Source organism: Haliotis rubra, unplaced genomic scaffold, assembly GCF_003918875.1.
Source record: "Haliotis rubra isolate DU_JTF1 unplaced genomic scaffold, ASM391887v1 Scf758, whole genome shotgun sequence".
Taxonomy (NCBI): Eukaryota; Metazoa; Mollusca; class Gastropoda; order Lepetellida; family Haliotidae; genus Haliotis; species Haliotis rubra.
In genome coordinates this window covers 268,592-290,559 of record NW_025767477.1, presented here as the reverse complement: position 1 = coordinate 290,559, position 21,968 = coordinate 268,592, and the positions used below count along the sequence as shown (strand labels likewise).

Below are 21,968 nucleotides of genomic sequence, written 5' to 3'. Positions count from 1 at the left end.
AATAATGAATAATTTTTCTCTGATGATACATCTATGTATCCGAAATGGGATCCCTATCTTTCGACTCTAGAAAAACGTTAGCAAAACCCACTCAAACCCATCCATTCGTCGTGCAAATGACGTTAGTGCCAAATCAGGTTTTGCACGTGCAGTCGATCTTCGCATCGAAGTTTTCTTCATATGCACGTGTTTGCATTGCCCTCAAGAATTGAAAAAACACTCTTATACCACAGTTCTAACGGTACTTGAAATGCCACGATTGTCAAATGTGCAACGTGAACTGTTGCAAGCGGGAAGATCAGTTATTGACGTCGCAAGAGCAATGGGATGCAGCCGTCATACTGTGTATGACTTACGAGGTCGTCTACAACAAACTGGCACTACTTCTGATCGCCCAAGGTCGGGTCGTCCACGTGTGACGTCACGAGCAGAAGACCGTCAAATCGTCCTACATCACCTACGTGACAGATTTCTGCCGGCTACACGAACCAGGACTGAGATGTTTAGAGGTCGACTGTCCTCACAGACCATTCGAAATCGGTTGCGGGCTGCCAATCTCCATTCTCGACGTCCATATCGTGGGCCAATATTGACGCCGTTTCATCAACGTCAACGTCTGCTGTGGGCCCAACGTCACCTCCGATGAACCCAGAGAGACTGGAATCGAGTCGTCTTTAGCGATGAATCCAGGTTTACCCTCAGATTCGCGGACGGCAGGCATAGAGTCTGGAGACGACGTCGTGAACGGTATGCCCAATGTTGTGTACAGGAAGTCGACAGATTCGGGGGCGGAAGTTGCATGGTGTGGGGTGCTTTCTGTGGGAACAACCGTTCCCGACTTCTGGTCATCTTTGGAAACCTCACAGCTGCTGCTTACCGCGACCAGGTGCTCACCCCTGAACTCGTTCCTTTCATGGCGGCTCATGGCCCAGGTCTACAGTTCCAGCATGATAATGCTCGGCCGCATACTGCGATGTTGACACGAAATTTCCTTCAAAACGCTGGAATCAGTGTCATGGACTGGCCATCAAGGTCCCCTGACCTTAATCCATTAGAGCACGTTTGGGATGCACTTGGGAGAAGGCTTCGTGGTCTTAGGAACCAACCTCAGAAATTGCAGGAACTTGGCGCTGCCTTGCAAGAGCAATGGCGCAGAATCCCCAACCACGTGTTCACAAGCATCAGGCAGTCGATGAGGAGACGGTGTTTGGCAGTGGTGAATGCGCGGGGCGGCCATACACGATATTGAAATGAGAAATTTCACATTTTTATTCTTGTGACTTGACATTCTGTATACCCATGTTTTGGAACGGCGGTGTAACCTAATGGAACTGATAATGGCACTGTCAGTGTATCGAGTACATCACACAGATCTCAGCATTGAAATAATAACAATTTAACCATCTTACCATCTCTTGTTCTTTTATAGTGCCCTGAAGAAAGAATGTGAAGTTTCTTTTTTGACTCAGTATAATTATTTTAGGAAAAGTTCTACATCTCTTGGAATTATTATGGGTAAAAAAATGCTTTTAACCCTAAAGTATTTTTTTTCTGTCAAAATTAAAAATATCATATGTGATCTATGTTAAAGATAAAATTATGACCTTTTACTAGATATAATGCTTAAAATATATAGTTTTAAGGTATTTTAAAAAAAAATGAAATACGTGTTCGCTTTGGTTGAAAAAATATATAGGAAAGTTAATAATTATCCTTAATTTTGATAATGTTCCCCACCTCTGATTTCTTAAGACTTTTAGTATGTAATGTATAAGATATTCCTGAATTAGAAACACAACAATTTGTTTCTGTTGCAATTTGTTTTGGGTTCCCCCTTTGGGGGATCTAAATTTCCTGGCCTACTAGGGATAGCTATGACTTAGTGTTAAAAAAAATTCATTTCCATTTTCTGTATGTGTCTGTGGAAACCACAAGAATAAGGCAACCATAATCCAGAGGGAATGTTTACGCCATAATTTCGATATTTCATTCGTTTTGATGCTCAAGTGACAATACCTAGATGACCAGGGTGCCTGGACAGGGCTTACACACAACTGTCCGTGGTCATGTGGGCTCCTTTCACAGTGAAGCGGAAGAATGACTTCCAATGATATCCCAGTTTACCGTAGAAAGGCAGTTGTTGTGTCAGCCAAGATTGTCTGGATGCTTGATCTCATGTTTAAAATTGGGTAAATGCGAATAGTTCTTGGCTGGATATATCTGAATATCACGGCAATACAACCCCCGATTTCCATTTACAGTAGCCAACAAAATATTGTTCTGTCATTGTAGCATTGTTTCAGCTGATATGCAATTACTAACAAGCCATTGTTGTGAGCCCCGAAACGGTGACACCGAGTCCAATTAGGGTAATGAAGAAACCCAAAAATCCTAAAAAAGTAGCCGCCTGTAAAAAAGGCGGGTTAGCCAGGAATAAACAAATACACCACCAGATTAACATATGGGTCCCGTACACAATTGGTGGTCAGGCTCACTGGCTTGGTTGACACATGTCATCGGTTCCCAATTGCGCAGATCGATGCTCATGCTGTTTATCACTGGATTGTCTGGTCCAGACTCGATTTACAGACCGCCGCCATATAGCTGGAATATTGCTGAGTGCAGATTTAACTAAACTAACTCACCAGAAAACAGCTTGAATCACTCGGCACTATGCCAACATTCTCGCAGTATTATCAACCTACCTCACGTATAACGGGTCATCTCATACAGTCTTTTCAAAATCGTATCATATGGTTAGACAAAATAGTCAGAGATGTGTATTGTAAATCCCCGGGATGTGAATGGTAAATCCCCAGAATGTGAATTGTAATCCCCGGTATGTGAATGGATCACAGACCTCTGCTGTGACTTTGCACTGATCATTTCTAAACCTAGGATATTATTCATGATTGATACAACTTTGTCTTGCTATCACTGATCGTGAAATGTCACATTATTGAAAACTTCCAGTACATAGAGCCGATAACTGGTTTCGAACCTGCAACCCTTTGCTCTCTAACTTGGCGGTTTTATCCACTATAGGCTACGAAGGATCTCTATGAAGAATAAGATTGTTTGTCAGTATGAACCATGTGTTCCTCACAAAACGGGTACTGTGGGCAGCGCACGTGCAGAACACGGGTAGCGCCTGCAAGGCAAGGTGTTGGCTGCCAGTCGCATCCCAGTTGACACCGGCTGTTCCATCATTTGCGGGCTGTTCCATCAATGTTGTTCTGCTCGGGGCGTATTGATGTCGATCGTTATATTTCATTTTAAAAGATATTTTACGCAACAACGGTTTGTGAACCCTGAGGTCCGAGGGATGTTCCCGACTCTGAGGGTTCACAATCTCTAGTAAACCCGAGTAGGAATGGTTTCTCCTTTTCTTACACTTTCCGCGGGGCAGAAAGGTCGTGAGTTTGCCATCACCGCCTCAGGCATGATCTTTATCGCACTACTCGTAAATCAATTACACCAATATTCATCTACCGGTATGTGCATAGTAGCAAGATGAGACCCACTCCTTATCATTGCAAATACATGCTTCTGGGAAAAGCCGAGACTTGCAGAAGAAATGCATGACGGAGTATTATGGAATACACATGCTGTCTATCAGAAACGGTTAACTAACTACATGTGTCATGTTTGTGGTGTGGGAGTGAAATGCCATATGGCTTATGTAAAGCCCACGGAGCAAACATAGTCCGAAACCAACTTATTTATGAAAAGAAGAAAGATTATCTCTACGCAACATTATCTCTACGAACGTAACCGACTATTCAGGATAAAAATTTAAAAAGATAAAAAACATAAATAAAAAATTCAAGGCTTCCACCCTTCAATAGGGGGATATCATCGACGTCCCCGCTTGTGGACCATGATTTTTTTTTGCAGGCTCAGGGAGCCGAATTGGACCAAAAGGTCACCATGAGGGCCAGTGGTCTAGAATCCCCCTTTCCCCTTCTACTGATGTATAGCTGGAATGAAGACACACTAAAAAATATACTCATGCTAACAGACAAGATAATTTTTTTGTAAGGTTTTAAATATTTATTTGTACATCACAGAGAAATGTAATCAAACTGCAAATTTTCAATACATTCATCTAAAATATTACACTAGTGACAGGAGCCTGAACACTGATATAACACACATATAAAACTAGGACATAAACTGAGATAAAACAGAATGTTGACCTCACGTGTACAGGATCATTGTAAACAAAGTAAAATGTCACATTACTATAAATTCACACAGAGAAAACAGAATGCATGTTATAACTGATTTTGTACCTTTAATTAAATATTAGCAATACAAGTGAAAACATACGTCTTTACTTTAGAAATACCACATTTGTAAAGTAAAGACCAGTTACACTGATGTATCCTGGAGACGGAAGGAGTGCAGTAAACTAAAACTGGTGAGACTGGATTGTTCCTGAGCATCTAACTATAGCCATGCAGTATCCACTATGTGACGCACTATGAGGTTGTGGCATCATACATACTGATGTATTATAACCTTCCCCAAAGCAGACTCAAGCTGTAAGAAATGCCTGAGGGTCTTTTATTGCCGTCAGTGTGTCAGCCTTTGCAAGAGGAGGACTTAAAAGGTAGGGATCCTGGAATGTGCAATTGCTCTGTTTATTCTATGAGCTACAAAGAAAATACTGCACGTCAACTAGGGCAATGACGTTTATCACCTGGAATGCATAATACACATGACTGACACAGATGTCCGGTAACACAGGCAGTACACCAGCATGTCTGTAACACAGGCAGTACACCAGCATGTCTGTAACACAGGTTAACACAGGCAGCACACCAGCATGTCTGTAACACAGGGTAAAACAGGCAGTACACCAGCATGTCTGTAACACAGACAGTACACCAGCATGTCTGTAACACAGACAGTACACCAGCATGTCTGTAACACAGGCAGTACACCAGCATGTCTGTAACACAGACAGTACACCAGCATGTCTGTAACACAGACAGTACACCAGCATGTCTGTAACACAGGCATCACACCAGCATGTCTGTAACACAGGCAGTACACCAGCATGTCTGTAACACAGGTTAACACAGGCAGTACACCAGCATGTCTGTAACACAGGCAGTACACCAGCATGTCTGTAACAGAGGCAGTACACCAGCATGTCTGTAACACAGGCAGTACACCAGCATGTCTGTAACACAGGTTAACACAGGCAGTACACCAGCATGTCTGTAACACAGGCAGTACACCAGCATGTCTGTAACACAGGCAGTACACCAGCATGTCTGTAACACAGGTTAACACAGGCAGTACACCAGCATGTCTGTAACACAGGCAGTACACCAGCATGTCTGTAACACAGGCAGCACACCAGCATGAATGTCTGTAACACAGGCAGTACACCAGCATGTCTGTACCACAGGCAGTACACCAGCATGTCTGTAACACAGGCAGTACACCAGCATGTCTGTAACACAGGCAGCACACCAGCATGAATGTCTGTAACACACACAGTACACCAGCATGTCTGTAACACAGGCAGTACACCAGCATGTCTGTAACACAGGCAGCACACCAGCATGTCTGTAACACAGGCAGTACACCAGCATGTCTGTAACACAGGCAGCACACCAGCATGAATGTCTGTAACACAGGCAGTACACCAGCATGTCTGTAACACAGGCAGTACACCAGCATGTCTGTAACACAGGCAGTACACCAGCATGTCTGTAACACAGGCAGCACACCAGCATGAATGTCTGTAACACAGGCAGTACACCAGCATGTCTGTAACACAGGCAGCACACCAGCATGTCTGTAACACAGGCAGTACACCAGCATGTCTGTAACACAGACAGTACACCAGCATGTCTGTAACACAGGTTAACACAGGCAGTACACCAGCATGTCTGTAACACAGACAGTACACCAGCATGTCTGTAACACAGGCAGCACACCAGCATGTCTGTAACACAGACAGTACACCAGCATGTCTGTAACACAGGTTAACACAGACAGTACACCAGCATGTCTGTAACACAGACAGTACACCAGCATGTCTGTAACACAGGTTAACACAGGCAGTACACCAGCATGTCTGTAACACAGGTTAACACCAGCATGTCCGTAACACGGGCAGTACACCAGCATGTCTGTAACACAGGCAGTACACCAGTATACATTTGAACCTATGAACTATTCAGGGGATCCTTGCTAGGCATCGCAGCTCATACTGCGGTATGACAAATGTAATCGCTCAAATGTTACCAATACTGTCATAACAAAACATGTATTCCCCTCTAACATAGACATCATATAAAGAAATCCTTACAACATATTCAGGCTTGACACATATCTGACTGGAAAATAATGAGAAAAGATGAAATTACTTTAATTTATTGCACCTGAAAAGTGACATTAATAGTAACAGTGCAGAATGAACATCTATTAATTGCTGCACAACTTCATTTTTCTCTAACTAGTAGTTCCCAATAAATGAATGTGCAGTCCTGACATCAGCATGTAAACAGGAGAATTGTCAACATCATTCAAAAATGTAACACCAGTACATGTCAATATCCAACAGGTGCATTACTTAGGCTGCACACTGCCTTTGTTAGTTTCTAAATGTTTTGTAAGTGAAAACAATTGATTTTGGTGCATAAGGAAACAGAGTAAAGGAATGATAATTTTCAAATTCATAACATTTCGTAACGGATAAAGCAGAATGTGCTACCATAGCAAGTGCTCATCAACCGGCTGGCATAGTGAACCAACACTGATTATCTAGCAACATCTTCAAAACCTGCATGCTGAAGCTCAGCTATTCACTACAGCTGTATGAAGTTATGTGTTTGTATGGTACAAGCAGACAGAGACACTGTACATATGATACAGGATAGGATACACAGGGACCAGCCCACTCACAGATGGCCACCTGTATGACTCTTGTTACTGTCTGTGTGTCTGGTCGGCAGACTCTTGTTCTGTCTGTGTGTCTGGTCGGCAGACTCTTGTTTCTGTCTGTGTGTCTGGTCCGCAGACTCTTGTTTCTGTCTGTGTGTCTGGTCGGCAGACTCTTGTTTCTGTCTGTGTGTCTGGTCCGCAGACTCTTGTTACTGCTGTGTGTCTGGTCGGCAGACTCTTGTTTCTGTCTGTGTGTCTGGTCCGCAGACTCTTGTTTCTGTCTGTGTGTCTGGTCGGCAGACTCTTGTTTCTGTCTGTGTGTCTGGTCCGCAGACTCTTGTTTCTGTCTGTGTGTCTGGTCCGCAGACTCTTGTTTCTGTCTGTGTGTCTGGTCGGCAGACTCTTGTTTCTGTCTGTGTGTCTGGTCCGCAGACTCTTGTTACTGCTGTGTGTCTGGTCCGCAGACTCTTGTTTCTGTCTGTGTGTCTGGTCCGCAGACTCTTGTTTCTATCTGTGTGTCTGGTCGGCAGACTCTTGTTTCTGTCTGTGTGTCTGGTCGGCAGACTCTTGTTACTGCTGTGTGTCTGGTCTGCAGACTCTTGTTTCTGTCTGTGTGTCTGGTCCGCAGACTCTTGTTTCTGTCTGTGTGTCTGGTCGGCAGACTCTTGTTTCTGTCTGTGTGTCTGGTCCGCAGACTCTTGTTACTGCTGTGTGGTGTGTGGTGCTCCAATGTCTGGAGGCTAGGTCTTCCTCTGCTGTGTGGTGCTTCAATGGCAGGAGGCTAGGTCTTCCTCGGCTGTGTGATGTGTGGTGCTTCAATGTCTGGAGGCTAGGTCTTCCTCTGCTGTGTGGTGTGTGGTGCTTCAATGTCTGGAGGCTAGGTCTTCCTCTGCTGTGTGGTGTGTGGTGCTTCAATGGCAGGATTTAGGTCTTCCTCTGCTGTGTGATGTGTGATGCTTCAATCGCAGGAGGCTAGGTCTTCCTCTGCTGTGTGGTGTGTGGTGCTTCAATGTCTGGAGGCTAGGTCTTCCTCTGCTGTGTGATGTGTGGTGCTTCAATGTCTGGAGGCTAGGTCTTCCTCTGCTGTGTGGTGTGTGGTGCTTCAGGTTGCTCCAGATAATTGGGGTTTTGCCTCACCAGGTCCTCTATTCTGTAACAAGATTGTTTGTTTGTAAACGCTGCACATAACAATATTCCAGCTACATGGCGGCGGTCTATAAATAATCGAGTCTGGACCAGACCCTTCAGTGATCTACAGTACGAGCATCCATCTACGCGATTGGGATACGATGACATGTGTCAACCAAGTCAGCGAGCCTGACCACCCGATCCCGTTAGTCGCCTCTTACAACAAGCTTGTGATGCTGAAGACCAATTCTAACCCGGTTCTTCACGGGCCTGTAACAGGAAGCAAACCAACATATCAAAATATTTTCCAAATGTAAAGTTTGATTAAATGAAAAAGGTTATATATTTTTGCATGAGATAGTTGGGATAACACCTATACAATGTCACACTATAGAAAGCATAGTGCATTTTATCTTAGCTATGTTGTCAATATTTTATAAAATGTTCTTGTCAGGATTGTCATTCAAATATTTCTTGTATAATAGTAAGGACACAATTTACCAGAAACTAAATTTCAACAGTGATTGCACAGGAATGAGTGTACCCAGATGTATAATAGTGTTGCAATGTACAAAAGTTAAGTTTGTACACAAAGTTTCAGCTCTGAGCCTTGTGAATCATTTTTCTATTGAAATACACAATTTCCACTTGTTTCAAATACTAAAAAAGACACTAATACCAAGTTGTTTTTAACAAAATATGAAGTCAGTATACGGAGGAGTACACGTGCCTCTGTTTCTAATACTCAGAAACACTACCAACTGCACATGTTCCAAACATATTTGATTTTCATTAGAAATAGGTAAGTAATGGCAATAAAAAACTATCTGTTTTCAAAGACTAAAGGTGAAAAGATTAATTGTCTAAACACATGGAACACAATATTATGTTGAGACCTAGTACCAGCTGGGCACATTTCTAACAAATTTCTTTTCAGGTTGAATAGAAGAGGTTTTCCAATGACAGCCATACTGAAAATCAGATCAAATCAATTTATCAATTCTGTTGTTGTCAGTGATGGGAAGAGGTATGTAGAATTTCAGCTTCATTGGTTGAGTGCTTTCTGGGGATAGGATGTTAGTGGTGGACCTGAGATTCAGTAGATGTTTGTGAGCTTAAACCTATCAGGGTACTTACCCAAGTCAATAATTTTATATGCTTATTAGTTAAAAGACCATAACATGCCATTTCATTTGTTAATTACAGTTCATGCCAAGATGAAACTCAAACTCATTGTCAGCTACACAAAAGTTTAGCTCCATAAATGAAATTATGCATTCTTATTGGTACATATCCTATAGTTGGTATATTCTAAAACAGCAGGGCTGGTTAATCAGAACTTCCACAATATTGGAATATATATTTGAGAAATATATGTGAGTAAGGCTCACTAATGCCCCCAACCTGACTCCCAACTAATTATTAATAAAAAAATAATAAAACAAAAAAGCCATTACCAAAATCTGAAAAACATCCAATAAATGATTGAAAAGTTATTGGTTGAACAAATTTGACATTGGCTCTTGCCAGTGTCTCTTGAGTCTAAACGGCTCATGGTCGATTGACTAATAGGATCAGTCGTTTTATCTAGCTGCATCGGAATACAGTAGAATTTTGATGAAATTGATGCAACTCTTTCAAAAAATAGGAAATCAGAACCAAACTTTGCACTGCCAAAGAAGCTGTTTTCCAATTTGAAAACATTTTGACCAATACGTTTCAAGTTATTGGTTGAACAAACTTTCTTAGCTCAAAGTCTTAAATCGCTTTAATTCTCGAAAAAAAGAATCACAATATGCACTGCACCTCTCCTTTGGATGAAGGTGGTTCCCAACTTTGAAAACAATCCAATTTCAAGGTATTGGTTGAACAAAAATGTCTTGGACGGATGCAATTCCTAGGGTATAACTATACATTCCCGACCTTTTTCGGCTGGGTTTATAAAATTAATGTTTGAATGACGTTCCATTATGGGACACACCCTCATCAAAATTCAAATTGTGGACCTTGTGGTTTCAGAGAAAATTCTTCAAAGTTTCATTTTTTCAATTTTGAAAAAGTAAAATATTTTCTGCTGTATTCACATTAAAATCGAGTGGCACAATGATTGTTTCTATGTGGACAAGTTACACACCATCAGAGACAATGATTTCAGGAGGAAAACAATTGTAAATGTGTCAAGATGAGAACATGAAAATTAGATGAGCCTTTTACTAGTGTGTTAGTACTGAGAATGTCCCAAATATTGACTAAAATTTGAAAAAGAGGAACTATGTTTGATTCCTTTCCACCCGTCAGATACTGCAGTTCCACAAACAAACTGTCTGCCACCAAATGGAAGTACACAGTAGATGTGGGCAAGCGATGGGGAGAGTGACAGTCATGCCTAGAACACAAGGCATACCTACCTGTTGGTGCGGCAAGCTCATTGTGGGGAGGTGGGGTCTGAGGTGGGGGTGGAGGGAGTGGACAAGGTGGGTCGGCTGTGGAAGCTGTCATCGTGGCTGTGGGGGAGAGAGAGGCATCCAGTACAAACACAACAGTCATCATTAGTAAGGAGAAAATACCATCAGTGCTAACATTTCCATACTTACTCATACTGAATATCTTAATCCACATAAAGGTGTTTAAATAAAGTTAATGTAATGAAGAAAAATATGTGTTAATACAATTGATATAACTATACATAAGATACACATCCTAATCTATGCAGTCTTCAATTATACAAATAACGATGTACTTTTGAGTTGTCTTCATGTGAGTGAGTGAGTTGGGTTTTATGCCGCTGTTAGCAATATTCCAGCAATATCACAGCGGGGGACACCAGAAATGGGCTTCACACATTGTACCCATGTGGGGAATTGAACCCGGGTCATCAGCGTGACGAGCGAACGCTTTAACCATTAGGCTACTCCACTGACCTCACACATAAGCTTCTGCTTTACAAACTAAGAAAAAACAACTGAACACCTTATCTGAAAGGTGATGTACTGTTATGTCAGTTTGGGTAATTGTCCTGATACACATTTATCAATCACTGGAACAATGAAGAGTCTGTATGCCCACATAATATGTAGTGACCTTGCCCTTCAGCCACAGTGAAATGATGCCTGAGAGAACCAATAAAAACAAGGTGGCTCTAATCGAACTCTAGTACAGTGATATATGATTAGATATGCAACTAATTTCACACAACCCATCCGACAACCAAATAAAACCAGAACTACTGACTGCCGTTATATCTTTGACATCATCATCTAAGTACATCCATTCAGATTAAGGGAAAGGATAAACACTGGTTATATCAGGACACTTGTTTAAAGGACAAGCTACATAAAAAAAAACATTTCTTGCAATTTTACAACAAAGATAAATTTTAATGGATACATTACATTAAACCTGTAACGGATGAAAAATTGAAACATTTGTTGAAAGTATTTGGGAGCCCAAGTGAGTACCTATATTTATGTCTCAATGTCTAAGGAAGCTGTTAGTCAAAAGCAAATATACTCGGCGTCATCAATGAAGGGTGAAACTATTTGTAACACTATTTCTTAAACGTGTTAAAATCTTCTTTCTTGTTTGAAATATATACAACTGAATATTTCAGAAACATTCTTTACAGTATGGAAAAACATATCAGGCCATTGAAAAGTCATTATTACGTTCTTTAATGTCCGATACATTCTGTTAGAAATGGCACATTTTTTTATCCAAATTGTCAATATGGAAATCCACCTGCCACTTAATGTCAATGATTTGCACAGTCAACTCAGCGGAAGGTTGTTGTCCGCTTTAATATGAGTCAGAGTGCTATTGGCAGACTGGCAGAGATTTCAAGCCAATGGGCCTGAGGAATATACATGTCGCCCAGGTGTCGCCCCAGAGTCACAACAGTTCGAGATGATAGGCACATGATTAAGACTACGTTACGTAACAGATTCCTTAATGCAGCAGATCTTCAGACAGAACACTTCAATATTAACAATGTAAGGATATCCAAGAGCACTGTTTGTTGATGTTTAAGGGCAGCCGGACTCCACTGTAGGTGACCTGCAGTTCGTCCACCACTAACACCACGTCATAGGCAGGCACGTTCAAGATCTTCACAGATGAAAGCAGATTCAATTTGTCCTTCCATGATGGTCGGCAGAGGATTTATTGTCGCAAACGAGAGCGAATCACAGATGCAACTGTGGCCACACATACCCGATTTGGTTGGGGGTCTGTCATGGTTTGGGCAGGGATACTGGACGTACTCCACTGTGCGTGGTCAATGGTAAATACTGGACGGTGTTATCGGACGAGATTCTGGCTCCTATAGCAGCACCATTACTGCAAGCTATGCATGGCTTTTATGGTCGACCCTCTTTACTGCAAGACGCTGGGCCTCATAGGGCCAGGATTGTCACAAAATTCCTTAGACAGCAGGGTGTAGAGCAGATGGAGTGGCCAGCTTGCCCGCCAGACTCAACCCAATTGAGCATGCCTGGGATGAACTCGGTCGACTTATGTACTATGTACATGTCACCCAGAACCAGTGGATCTCCCAGGACCTTGCATAGCTCTAGTAGAGGAATGGAATGCTATTCCGCAAGCTTTCTTTATGCACTTGATAAGGAGCATGAGAACAAGGGGCACAAGATACTGAATGATCGAGTGCATCATGTTTGTCATTTTCATTTTCGGAGTTGGTCTATACAACTGATGTTTGCTAGTGCTCTTTGAACTTTTGTAAACTTTTGAATTTACCTAATGAAAGGTACCCTAAGCAATGTTATATCATGCTGTGTAATATTGACACAGCTGGTAGGAAGACGAATAGGTGCACTTCCTTTATTTAAAAATTGACAGGTAGACAGGATGGATTATCCAGACAGAAAAGACTTTGTAGATTTGTAGTAGTATTAATACTGAAGATGTTTGAGTGCCCGAAATACCATTATCTTCATCCAAAATATTTTAAAAGTATGCCAGTGTACATCAATAGCCATTACTTCATTAATACCCTTCTTTGTAACAATATTTAGCTTGCTCATATATATAGTACAAACATATATGTAGCTCATATATGTAGTACAAACTTAATATTGAAACATTATTATCATGTTTTTGTATGTGGGCCTAAGGCCTTTTCACGAAATAAACTGATTGATTGATTATTATTTCTTAGAGACTTTTCTTTACATGTGCTATATATATCATTTGACCCTTTATTAATGACGCCTAGTATATATATGTGATGCTATTTATGATAATCCTGCTAAAAAACCCATTGCCCACCATGTTAAGTGACTGAAACAAACTTTGATCTTGGCATTGTTGATAACTGAAATGTATTTTTTAAACAAAAATGATAATTTATATTTCTGACTCATAATATTTGCTTCTCTCTCTTTCAGCCTGAGATACAGTGGGAACCTCTGTGTCTATGTTCCCCAAGAACAGAAAAAACATGTCAGGCAATGCCTACCATCAACCCTGTGACAGTGCGGTGACTCGTCACTCTCTCAAGTTATCACCATGTAGACTTCTGGTAGATCTCAGGGTTAAGCCTGTGATTGCCTTGTGTGTGGATGCAGGAGGAGGTATGGCCAGTTTGGGAGCTTTAGACTTGGTTTCTTAGTTTTTGCAATCTTTTCTATGACACTTGGCTGAAGCACAGGTAGAGGGAACGCATATTTAGTGAAGTCCTTCCCCGGATATTGCTAGTGCATCTAGTTGAAATGACTCTGGATGTAACATCCATTCTGTTGGCAGTGGTTTGTTTGGCCTGGGAAGCGTATCTGCTCACATTTATAGGTGTCCGTCAGCTCGTAAAGTCGAAACGTCAACTTTAGCAAACTTGCCGACCTTGTTGTACCTTGAAGGTTGATGTAACTATGGCTGCTACTGCATTGTCTGTGTGGATCATCTGGAACTGGTTCTTCAATTGACGAGACCAGTGAGCTATGGCTCTGATGACTGCTTCGTACTCCAGCTGGTTGATGTGAAGAGATTTCTCTTCCTCAGACCACTGTCCTGCTGCCACTTCTGATTTGAAGTGGGCTTCCCAGGCTTGGCGTGAAGCGTCTACAAAGAGATGAAGGTTGTAATCTGGTCTGTTCCTCCGCAGACATTCGATTTGACAATCCACCAACGAATCTACTTATTCAGATATAATGGAAGAAGAATCTTGACGATCATGATGATCAAGAAACAAACTCAGGAATCTCTGAATTGGTCTTTATTGATGTCTGCCTCTTACTGTTAGTGCTTGAGCCGACGTGAGGAGTGAGATTGACAGTCTTGCGTTGAGAGTTTGCGGTAGGTAACTCTGGATCTCTGTCCAGCGATACTCTGGTACTTGAATGAATTCCTTGTTATAAGGAATCTGATTCCCAGAAACTTGAGATCTTGTGACGGCAGAAGCTCAGACTTTTGAAAGTTGATTAGCCACCTCAGTTGCATTAACAACTGCATGGTGAAGTTCATCTGATGTTTGAGTAGCTCTACTAATTACTACTATAATTAATACTAATTGGTGAGCGTGGATGCAGGATAGGAGATTCTCTGAATATTCTATTTTTGAAGGGTTTGCAGCTAAAGGAGGTTCTTCCTGTGATTGTATCTTGTAGCCTTCTTTTAGAATCTCTATGAATGGGTCTTGTGAGATGTCCCAATTCTGCCAATAAGTTGTCAGTCTTCCACCCACAGTGGATGGTTGTATGGGAACTATTGGGGTGGAATGTACCAGTCGTTCACAACCTGACCTTTAGCGACAAAAAAGGGAACTTTTGAAAGTCCTGCCCCTGCTGGACTGTCCACTTGAGTTCTCTTGTGGCTTACGAAAAGAGGAGGTCTTACTCCCTTTCGCCGACGTGAACCTTCTGTCTTTTGGATGCATCAGAAACGACTCTTAAATTGAGTCTTTTGCATCGACTGCTTTAACATCAAGTTCATGGTCTGAACTGATTTAATCAACATCTGATCTTTTGAACCTTGGGCGACTTCCCTGCTCACGCTGCGTATTGAATCATCAAAGATGGGGGGTGCCCCTCAGGGTTGATGGAACAAGAAGACAAAGTCATCAATATCCCCCGCAATGGCAAAATACTCTTCATGAATATGTCTACAAGTTATGATTATGTCAAATGTTTTGGTGTGTATATAGAAAAGTGGAATGAGATTATTGAAAGGTTTTTAAAGTTCTGCTCCAGAAAGGAGCACTACCACCAGTTTCAGTCTAAGTCAAACTTGTTGCCATGGAAATGCCAAATATACTTTATTCAGAATGCCAAAACTACCAAAAGGCACCAGTACACCACCAGATGTATGTATGTGCCATGTTTGGTGAAGAAACATTGAACGGTTTTAGAGTTCTGCTCCGGAAAAGAGCACTACCACCAGTTTCAGTCTAAGTCAAACTTGTTGCCATGGAAACGCCAAAAAATATTTTATTCATAATACCAAAACTACCAAAAGGCACCAGTACACCACCAGGCCTATCTATGTGCCATGTTGGGTGAAGAAATAGAGAACAGTTGAGACTGCTCTGGAAAAGAGCACTACCACCAAATTCAGTCGAAGTCAAACTTGTTGCCATGGAAACAAAAAAATATTTTATTCAGAATTCCAAAACTATCAAAAGGCATAAGTTCAGCACCAAACCTATCTATGGTGAAGAAATAGTGATCGGTTTTAAAGCTCTGCTCTGGAAAAGAGCGACAACTCCAATTTCAGTCAAAGTCAAACTTGTTGCCATGGAAACGCAAAAATATAATAATCAGAAATCAAAAAATACCAAAAGGCACCAGTACACCACCAGACCTATCTATGTGCCAAGTTTGGTGATGAAATATTGAAAGGTTTCAAAGTTCTGCTCCGGAAAAGACAAATGTGCAGGGACGCATGGACGCAAATAGGCAGACCATCGGCAATCCAGGCTAGTAAGTCTTGATCTGTATAAATTGAAAAGTTACCTTCTTCTTGGGAAGAATTCCCGTTACATGAACATTAAATATTGTCATCCTGTGACTCGTCACACACTGATGACGTTGGTGTTGACTGTTGCCGGTTTATGTACCCCCATTCAATGATGTTGTTGTTGTTGCTGCTGCTGAATATTGTGATGTTAGCCACAAAATAGGGTTGGTTAGCTGAATGAATGCCTCCTTATGTTGTGCAGGCTGGCTGCAATGAACGCTGATCGGTGCGTGAAGGCCTGTTGCTGCATGAAGTTCTGCATCTGCACGAAGGGGTGAGACTGTGTGAAGACCTGAGACTGTGTGAAGGCCTGTTGCTGCATGAAGTTCTGCGTCTGCACAAAGGGGTGAGACTGTGTGAAGACCTGAGACTGTGTGAAGGCCTGTTGCTGCATAAAGTTCTGCGTGAAGACTGTGTGAAGGCCTGAGACTGCGTGTAGGTTTGAGGCTGTGTGAAGACCTGAAATTGTGTGAAGACCTGAGACTGCGTGTAGGTTTGCGGCTGCATGAAGACCTGAGACTGTGTGAAGACCTGAGACTGTGTGAAGACCTGAGACTACGTGAAGACCTGAGACTGCGTGAAGGTTTGCGGCCTCATGAAGAGTCTCCTTTGAAGACACTCTAGAGTGTGAAGCCTGAGATGAAAATATTTGGTTAATTATTTACAAATTTTGAAACAACCTTACTTGCCTTTATGATGTCTAAAGGAAATAGTATTCCCATAAATCATTGAGAAAGTTGTTTCGGCAAATATGTAGTACATGTATGTAAACTATATAAGTTTTAGTGAAATGAATATGTTGAGATATGATTCTCATACAGTCTAAGTGTCTTTTCAGTACTTTGTGAGACCTCCTTGCCCTGCAATACACGACTGAATGCGCCTAGATATACTAAAGATCAAAGTTTGCAGGAAATCGTGTGACAGTGTATCCGAATATTCGACCACTTCTTTCTTCATATCCTCAGTATTTTTAAGTCCTTTTCGTTTTATTCTGTGCTTCATTAGTCCCCACTCATTCTCAACAGGTATAAGATCTGGGCTGTAGTTGGGCTAGTCTAAAACTTGAACATTTTCGTCAAACAACAACTGTTTTGTGTAGCCTGCAGTGTGTTTTTGTCATTATCAAGCTGGAAAATGCAATTATCTTCATACACCAAGGAGGTGATCATATAAGATGTCAAGATATCGTTCCTCCGTCATATTTCTGGTGAAAATACACAATGTAGTCACTCCACGTGATGATATCCTAGCCCACATGTGAAATTTTGGGCTATGTTTTGGGCGTTGGTAGATAGGTTTCACGGTATCTTTTGCCCATATTTTCACACAGTTCGGAAAAAGACAGACAGAACTTTCATCACAAAAGAAAACATTATCCCAATCTTCATTTTCGTGAGCCCTACACCAGTTTAACGTCTTTCTTTTGTGCATGTTTCATCAATGGTGAGGGAATTCCGCGCTTTTTTACCCAGTTAAGTCTTTGTAATCTTGTCTAAGGGTTTCATTACATACCTGAGGACTTCCTCTATTAATCATCTCATTTCTGATATTCTCAATGCTTTTCAGTTTTCCCTTCTCACAATCTGGCCAAGTCACCGCATTCCATAGTACTGAACTTCCTTGGTCTCCCTGTCCCTGTTTTGTGCTCATTCCCAACTCCTAGCTGAATATTCTTCAAAGTTCTGTACACTGTAGACAGAAGAATGTCATGTCTACCAGCTAACTCTCTTGCATTAGTCACACCCCTTTCAAAATCATCTTGGATCAGCTTTCTTTCCTCTTTTGCTGTCAAATCTGCCATGTCAACAAAGGAAGCCGTCTGCTACACCAGGGGAGATAACTCTTGATGTAGTAAGGTTCATTCTCAAGCCTACAAGAGTTCCATTCCATACTGAGTATCTTACTGCATAATGTAACACCTATTATAAAATTCTATTATCAGGATTAGGAAACAAAGATTTTCTCAATAATTTCTGGGAAAACTGTATATGAAGGAAATCCAAGCATTAATTTTGATAGATGACTTGTGATAAAACAGGATTGGCTTGGATTAGACAGCAGAGGACATTTTCTCCCACCCGTCCTGTTGGGCGAAAATGGAGAGAGTGACGAGTCTCCGCACTGCAATGGGGTTGCATGCGCGTTAGGGTGAGATGTTTTTACTATTCTTGGGGAACATAGACACAGAGGTTTCCACTGTATCTCAGGCTGAAAGAGAGAGAAGCAAATAATGTGGGGATAAGGGAATTTGTTTTAGTATTTTAATACTAACATCTTGTTTTGGTTCCAACAACTGACCCATGAAGGTCCGGGTTAGAATTAACCTTCAGTAACCCATGCTTGTCGTAAGAGGCGACTAACGAGATCGGGCGGTCAGGCTTGCTGGCTTGGTTGACACATGTCATCGGTTCCCAATTGCACAGGTCGATGCTCATGCTGTTGATCACTGGATTGTCTGGTCCAGACTCGTTTATCTACAGACCGCCGTCATATAGCTGGAACATTGCTGAGTGAGGAGTAAAACTAAAACTCACTCACTCCAACACTGCCTGTTGTTCCTGTCACACAACTGCAGGCATCATCCATAGTGTAACTAGAGCAGACAGATGTCCCATAATGTGACTAAACAGTCTGAGGCAGATGCACGCAAAGTGGGTGCCAGCCTGATTGTTGAAATTACACAACACATTTTAACCCCAGAGGCAGATTACTTTGTTTGGAGCTCAGACTAACTACAACATGATCTGTATTTGTGTGCATGATTTCATCTGTCATGTATTATATCTGTTCTAGCTTTCAAATTAGAGTTTGGTAAAGAATGTGTGATTAAGTATGTTCTAAACTATTCACATCTGCAAAGTTACTATATATACCTGTCCTTTGATACTGGTTCTTCCCTTATTACACCTGTTGTAGAGTGATGCATGTGCACAGATAGAGGGTTATACAGTGGGGCCAACAAGGTGATTACTTGGAGTTTGGATGTCAGGAAGGAATATATGTAACATTTCCTATCTGTTCTAAAAGAATGAGTGGACAATACTACATAAATATTTAGTATTGTAAGTTACCTCTGAAGACACTGGACCTGGTTCAGAACGTAGACATGATCTATAGAGAGCTAGTTGACTGAAGATACTATGGACATGGTCTGGCAAATAGACATGATCTATAGGGAGCTAATTGACTGAAGACACTCTGGACCTGGTCCGATGTGTAGACATGATCTATAGGGAGCTAGACGACTGAAGACACTCTGGACCTGGTCCGGCATGTAGACATGATCTATAGGGAGCTAGTTGACTGAAGACACTCTGGACCTGGTCCAGTGTGTAGACATGATCTATAGGGAGCTAGTTGACTAAAAACGCTCTGGACCTGGTCCGGCATGTAGACATTATCTATAGGGAGCTAGTTGACTAAAGATACTCTGGACCTGGTCCGGCATGTAGACATGATCTATAGGGAGCTAGTTGACTAAAGACACTCTGGACCTGGTCCGGCATGTAGACATGATCTATAGGGAGCTAGTTGACTAAAGACCCTCTGGACCTGGTCCGGCATGTAGACATGATCTATAGGGAGCTAATTGACTAAAGACACTCTGGACATGGTCCGGCATGTAGACATTATCTATAGGGAGCTAGTTGACTAAAGACACTCTGGACCTGGTCCGGCATGTAGACATGATCTATAGGGAGCTAGTTGACTAAAGACACTCTGGACCTGGTCCGGCATGTAGACATTATCTATAGGGAGCTAGTTGACTAAAGACACTCTGGACCTGGTCCGGCATGTAGACATGATCTATAGGTAGCTAGTTGACTAAAGACACTCTGGACCTGGTCCGGCATGTAGACATGATCTATAGGGAGCTAGACGACTGAAGACACTCTGGACCTGGTCCGGCATGTACACATGATCTATAGGGAGCTAGTTGACTAAAGACGCTCTGGACCTGGTCCGGCATGTAGACATGATCTATAGGGAGCTAATTGACTGAAGACGCTCTGGACATGGTCCGGCATGTAGACATTATCTATAGGGAGCTAGTTGACTAAAGACGCTCTGGACCTGGTCCGGCATGTAGACATTATCTATAGGGAGCTAGTTGACTAAAGACACTCTGGACCTGGTCCGGCATGTAGACATTATCTATAGGGAGCTAGTTGACTAAAGACACTCTGGACCTGGTCCGGCATGTAGACATGATCTATAGGTAGCTAGTTGACTAAAGACACTCTGGACCTGGTCCGGCATGTAGACATGATCTATAGGGAGCTAGTTGACTAAAGACACTCTGGACCTGGTCTGGCATGTAGACATGATCTATAGGGAGCTAGTTGACTGAAGACAGATTACCTCTGAACCTGGTCCGGCATGTAGACATGATCTATAGGGAGACAGTTGACTGAAGACACTCTGGACCTGTTCTGGCACATAGGCATGATCTATAGGGAGCTAGACGACTGAAGACCCTCTGGACCTGGTTTGGCACACAGACATGATCTATAGGGAGCTAGTTGACTGAAGACGCTCTTGACAAGGGCCCCTATTCTCGAAAGGATCCTAGCCCTAGGATATCCTAACTTTGATCCTAGGGTCAAGGATAGGTGTCCTACCTTATTCTCGAAAAGTATCCTAGCGCTAGGATATCCTAACTTAGGACAAATACTAGGATAGGTTCTGACTTGTCCTAAGTCTATCTTAGTGGAAATCAACATGGTGTGGTTGTTGTTTGTTCACCAATTTTGACGTCAAACAAAATAACTCGCCTAAATTACATTTGAATTTACAAGAGCACACAGTTTTGATGTGTTACGAAGAGTTTTTTGAGTTTATATTATCAATTTATCGGTAATGAATAGACACACTTGTTGCGATGCACATATTCTTTAGATCTACAAAAGAGATTTGTTCAGTTCTTACCTATTCTCGGCCATTTTAATCACAACATTGCTCTTTCCAGTCACATTGCCGTGAAATGTAAATGTCAAGGCCAACTTGATAGGGGAAGTAACTCCGATCCTGTTTATTTCCTAGGTGATTTTTTCAGTTTGTGAGATGATGCATAATGAGAGTTCAAGTGATGATTTTCATAAAAAACAAATACAATGAAAATATTTTTTGCACATATCTTTAATATCCTTATTGTTTTTTGTCAGACTTTCAAACTCTGAAGTAGAAATGTTATCGCCTTGTCAAAAAATGAATTTTCAAAAACTTCAAAACTACTATATAATGTGATGAAAATATCGAATAATTTCTTCTAGATCTACTAAGTCCATCAAAAGCTGAATTTCCTCATGTTATGTGTTTTTTATGAAATGAATCATGAGTAATATTTAGGGGAATCCCCAACTTAATGAGGGTTTTTCTATCTCACCTACTGAAGAGCTCGCTATCCTAGCTAGGATAGGCAGCACAAGTTAGGACAGGGATAGGATCGTTACGAGAATGGGTCTTATCATAACGGTAGGATGTCCTAACTTCTGTCTTAACTACTTAGGATCTGTCTTAGCTGGGACACTTTCGAGAATAGGGGCCCAGGCTTGGCACATAGACATTATCTATAGGGAGCTAGTTGACTGAAGACCCTCTTGACCTGGTGTGGCACATAGATATGATCTATAGGCATTTAGTTGACTGAAGACAGATTACCTCTGAACCTGGTCCGGCACATAGATATGATCCATAGGGAGAATTTGGGACAGCTCTTGCAAAGTCCTCACAAAGCGGAGCTTGGATGCAAACTTGGAGCTGGAAACAAACCACATATCAACTTGGTCTATTACAACACTACATCTTCACAGAAAACACCAGACTGCATCAGACAAACTTGTTACACATTTTCTTTTCATGCAAGGTCATGGAATAAATAACATTTTTGAGCAGTTGACTTACAATACTGAAAGATAAATATCACACACAGATTACGCTCTCATACACTTACTAACCACAATAAT

The 21,968-nt window shown here is 41.7% G+C and overlaps 1 protein-coding gene and 1 long non-coding RNA gene across 7 annotated transcripts in view; one reads left to right on the top strand and one right to left on the bottom strand.

The window, feature by feature from the left end:
* Window positions 1-4,743: 4,743 nt before the first annotated feature.
* On the top strand, window positions 4,744-5,392 carry LOC124260267. The gene is made up of 3 exons (XR_006894044.1): window positions 4,744-4,808; window positions 5,091-5,296; window positions 5,335-5,392. It is a non-coding gene; the product is annotated as an uncharacterized LOC124260267 (long non-coding RNA).
* Window positions 5,393-6,380: 988 nt separating this feature from the next.
* LOC124260266 (protein prune homolog 2-like) overlaps window positions 6,381-21,968 on the bottom strand; it is a 57,246-nt gene continuing 41,658 nt past the window's right edge. For 4 of the 6 annotated variants that reach the window (XM_046694521.1, XM_046694523.1, XM_046694524.1 and 1 more), the window contains 2 exons: window positions 21,664-21,762; window positions 6,381-8,056 (listed from right to left, as the gene is read on the bottom strand). In XM_046694521.1, coding sequence (XP_046550477.1) covers window positions 7,975-8,056; window positions 21,664-21,762 — 181 coding nt within the window. In that variant the 3' untranslated portion in view covers window positions 6,381-7,974. Of the gene's footprint in view, window positions 8,057-10,442; window positions 10,539-20,364; window positions 20,489-21,663; window positions 21,763-21,968 lie in introns of all 6 variants that reach the window. The other 2 variants (XR_006894043.1, XM_046694522.1) reach the window with 2 other exon arrangements.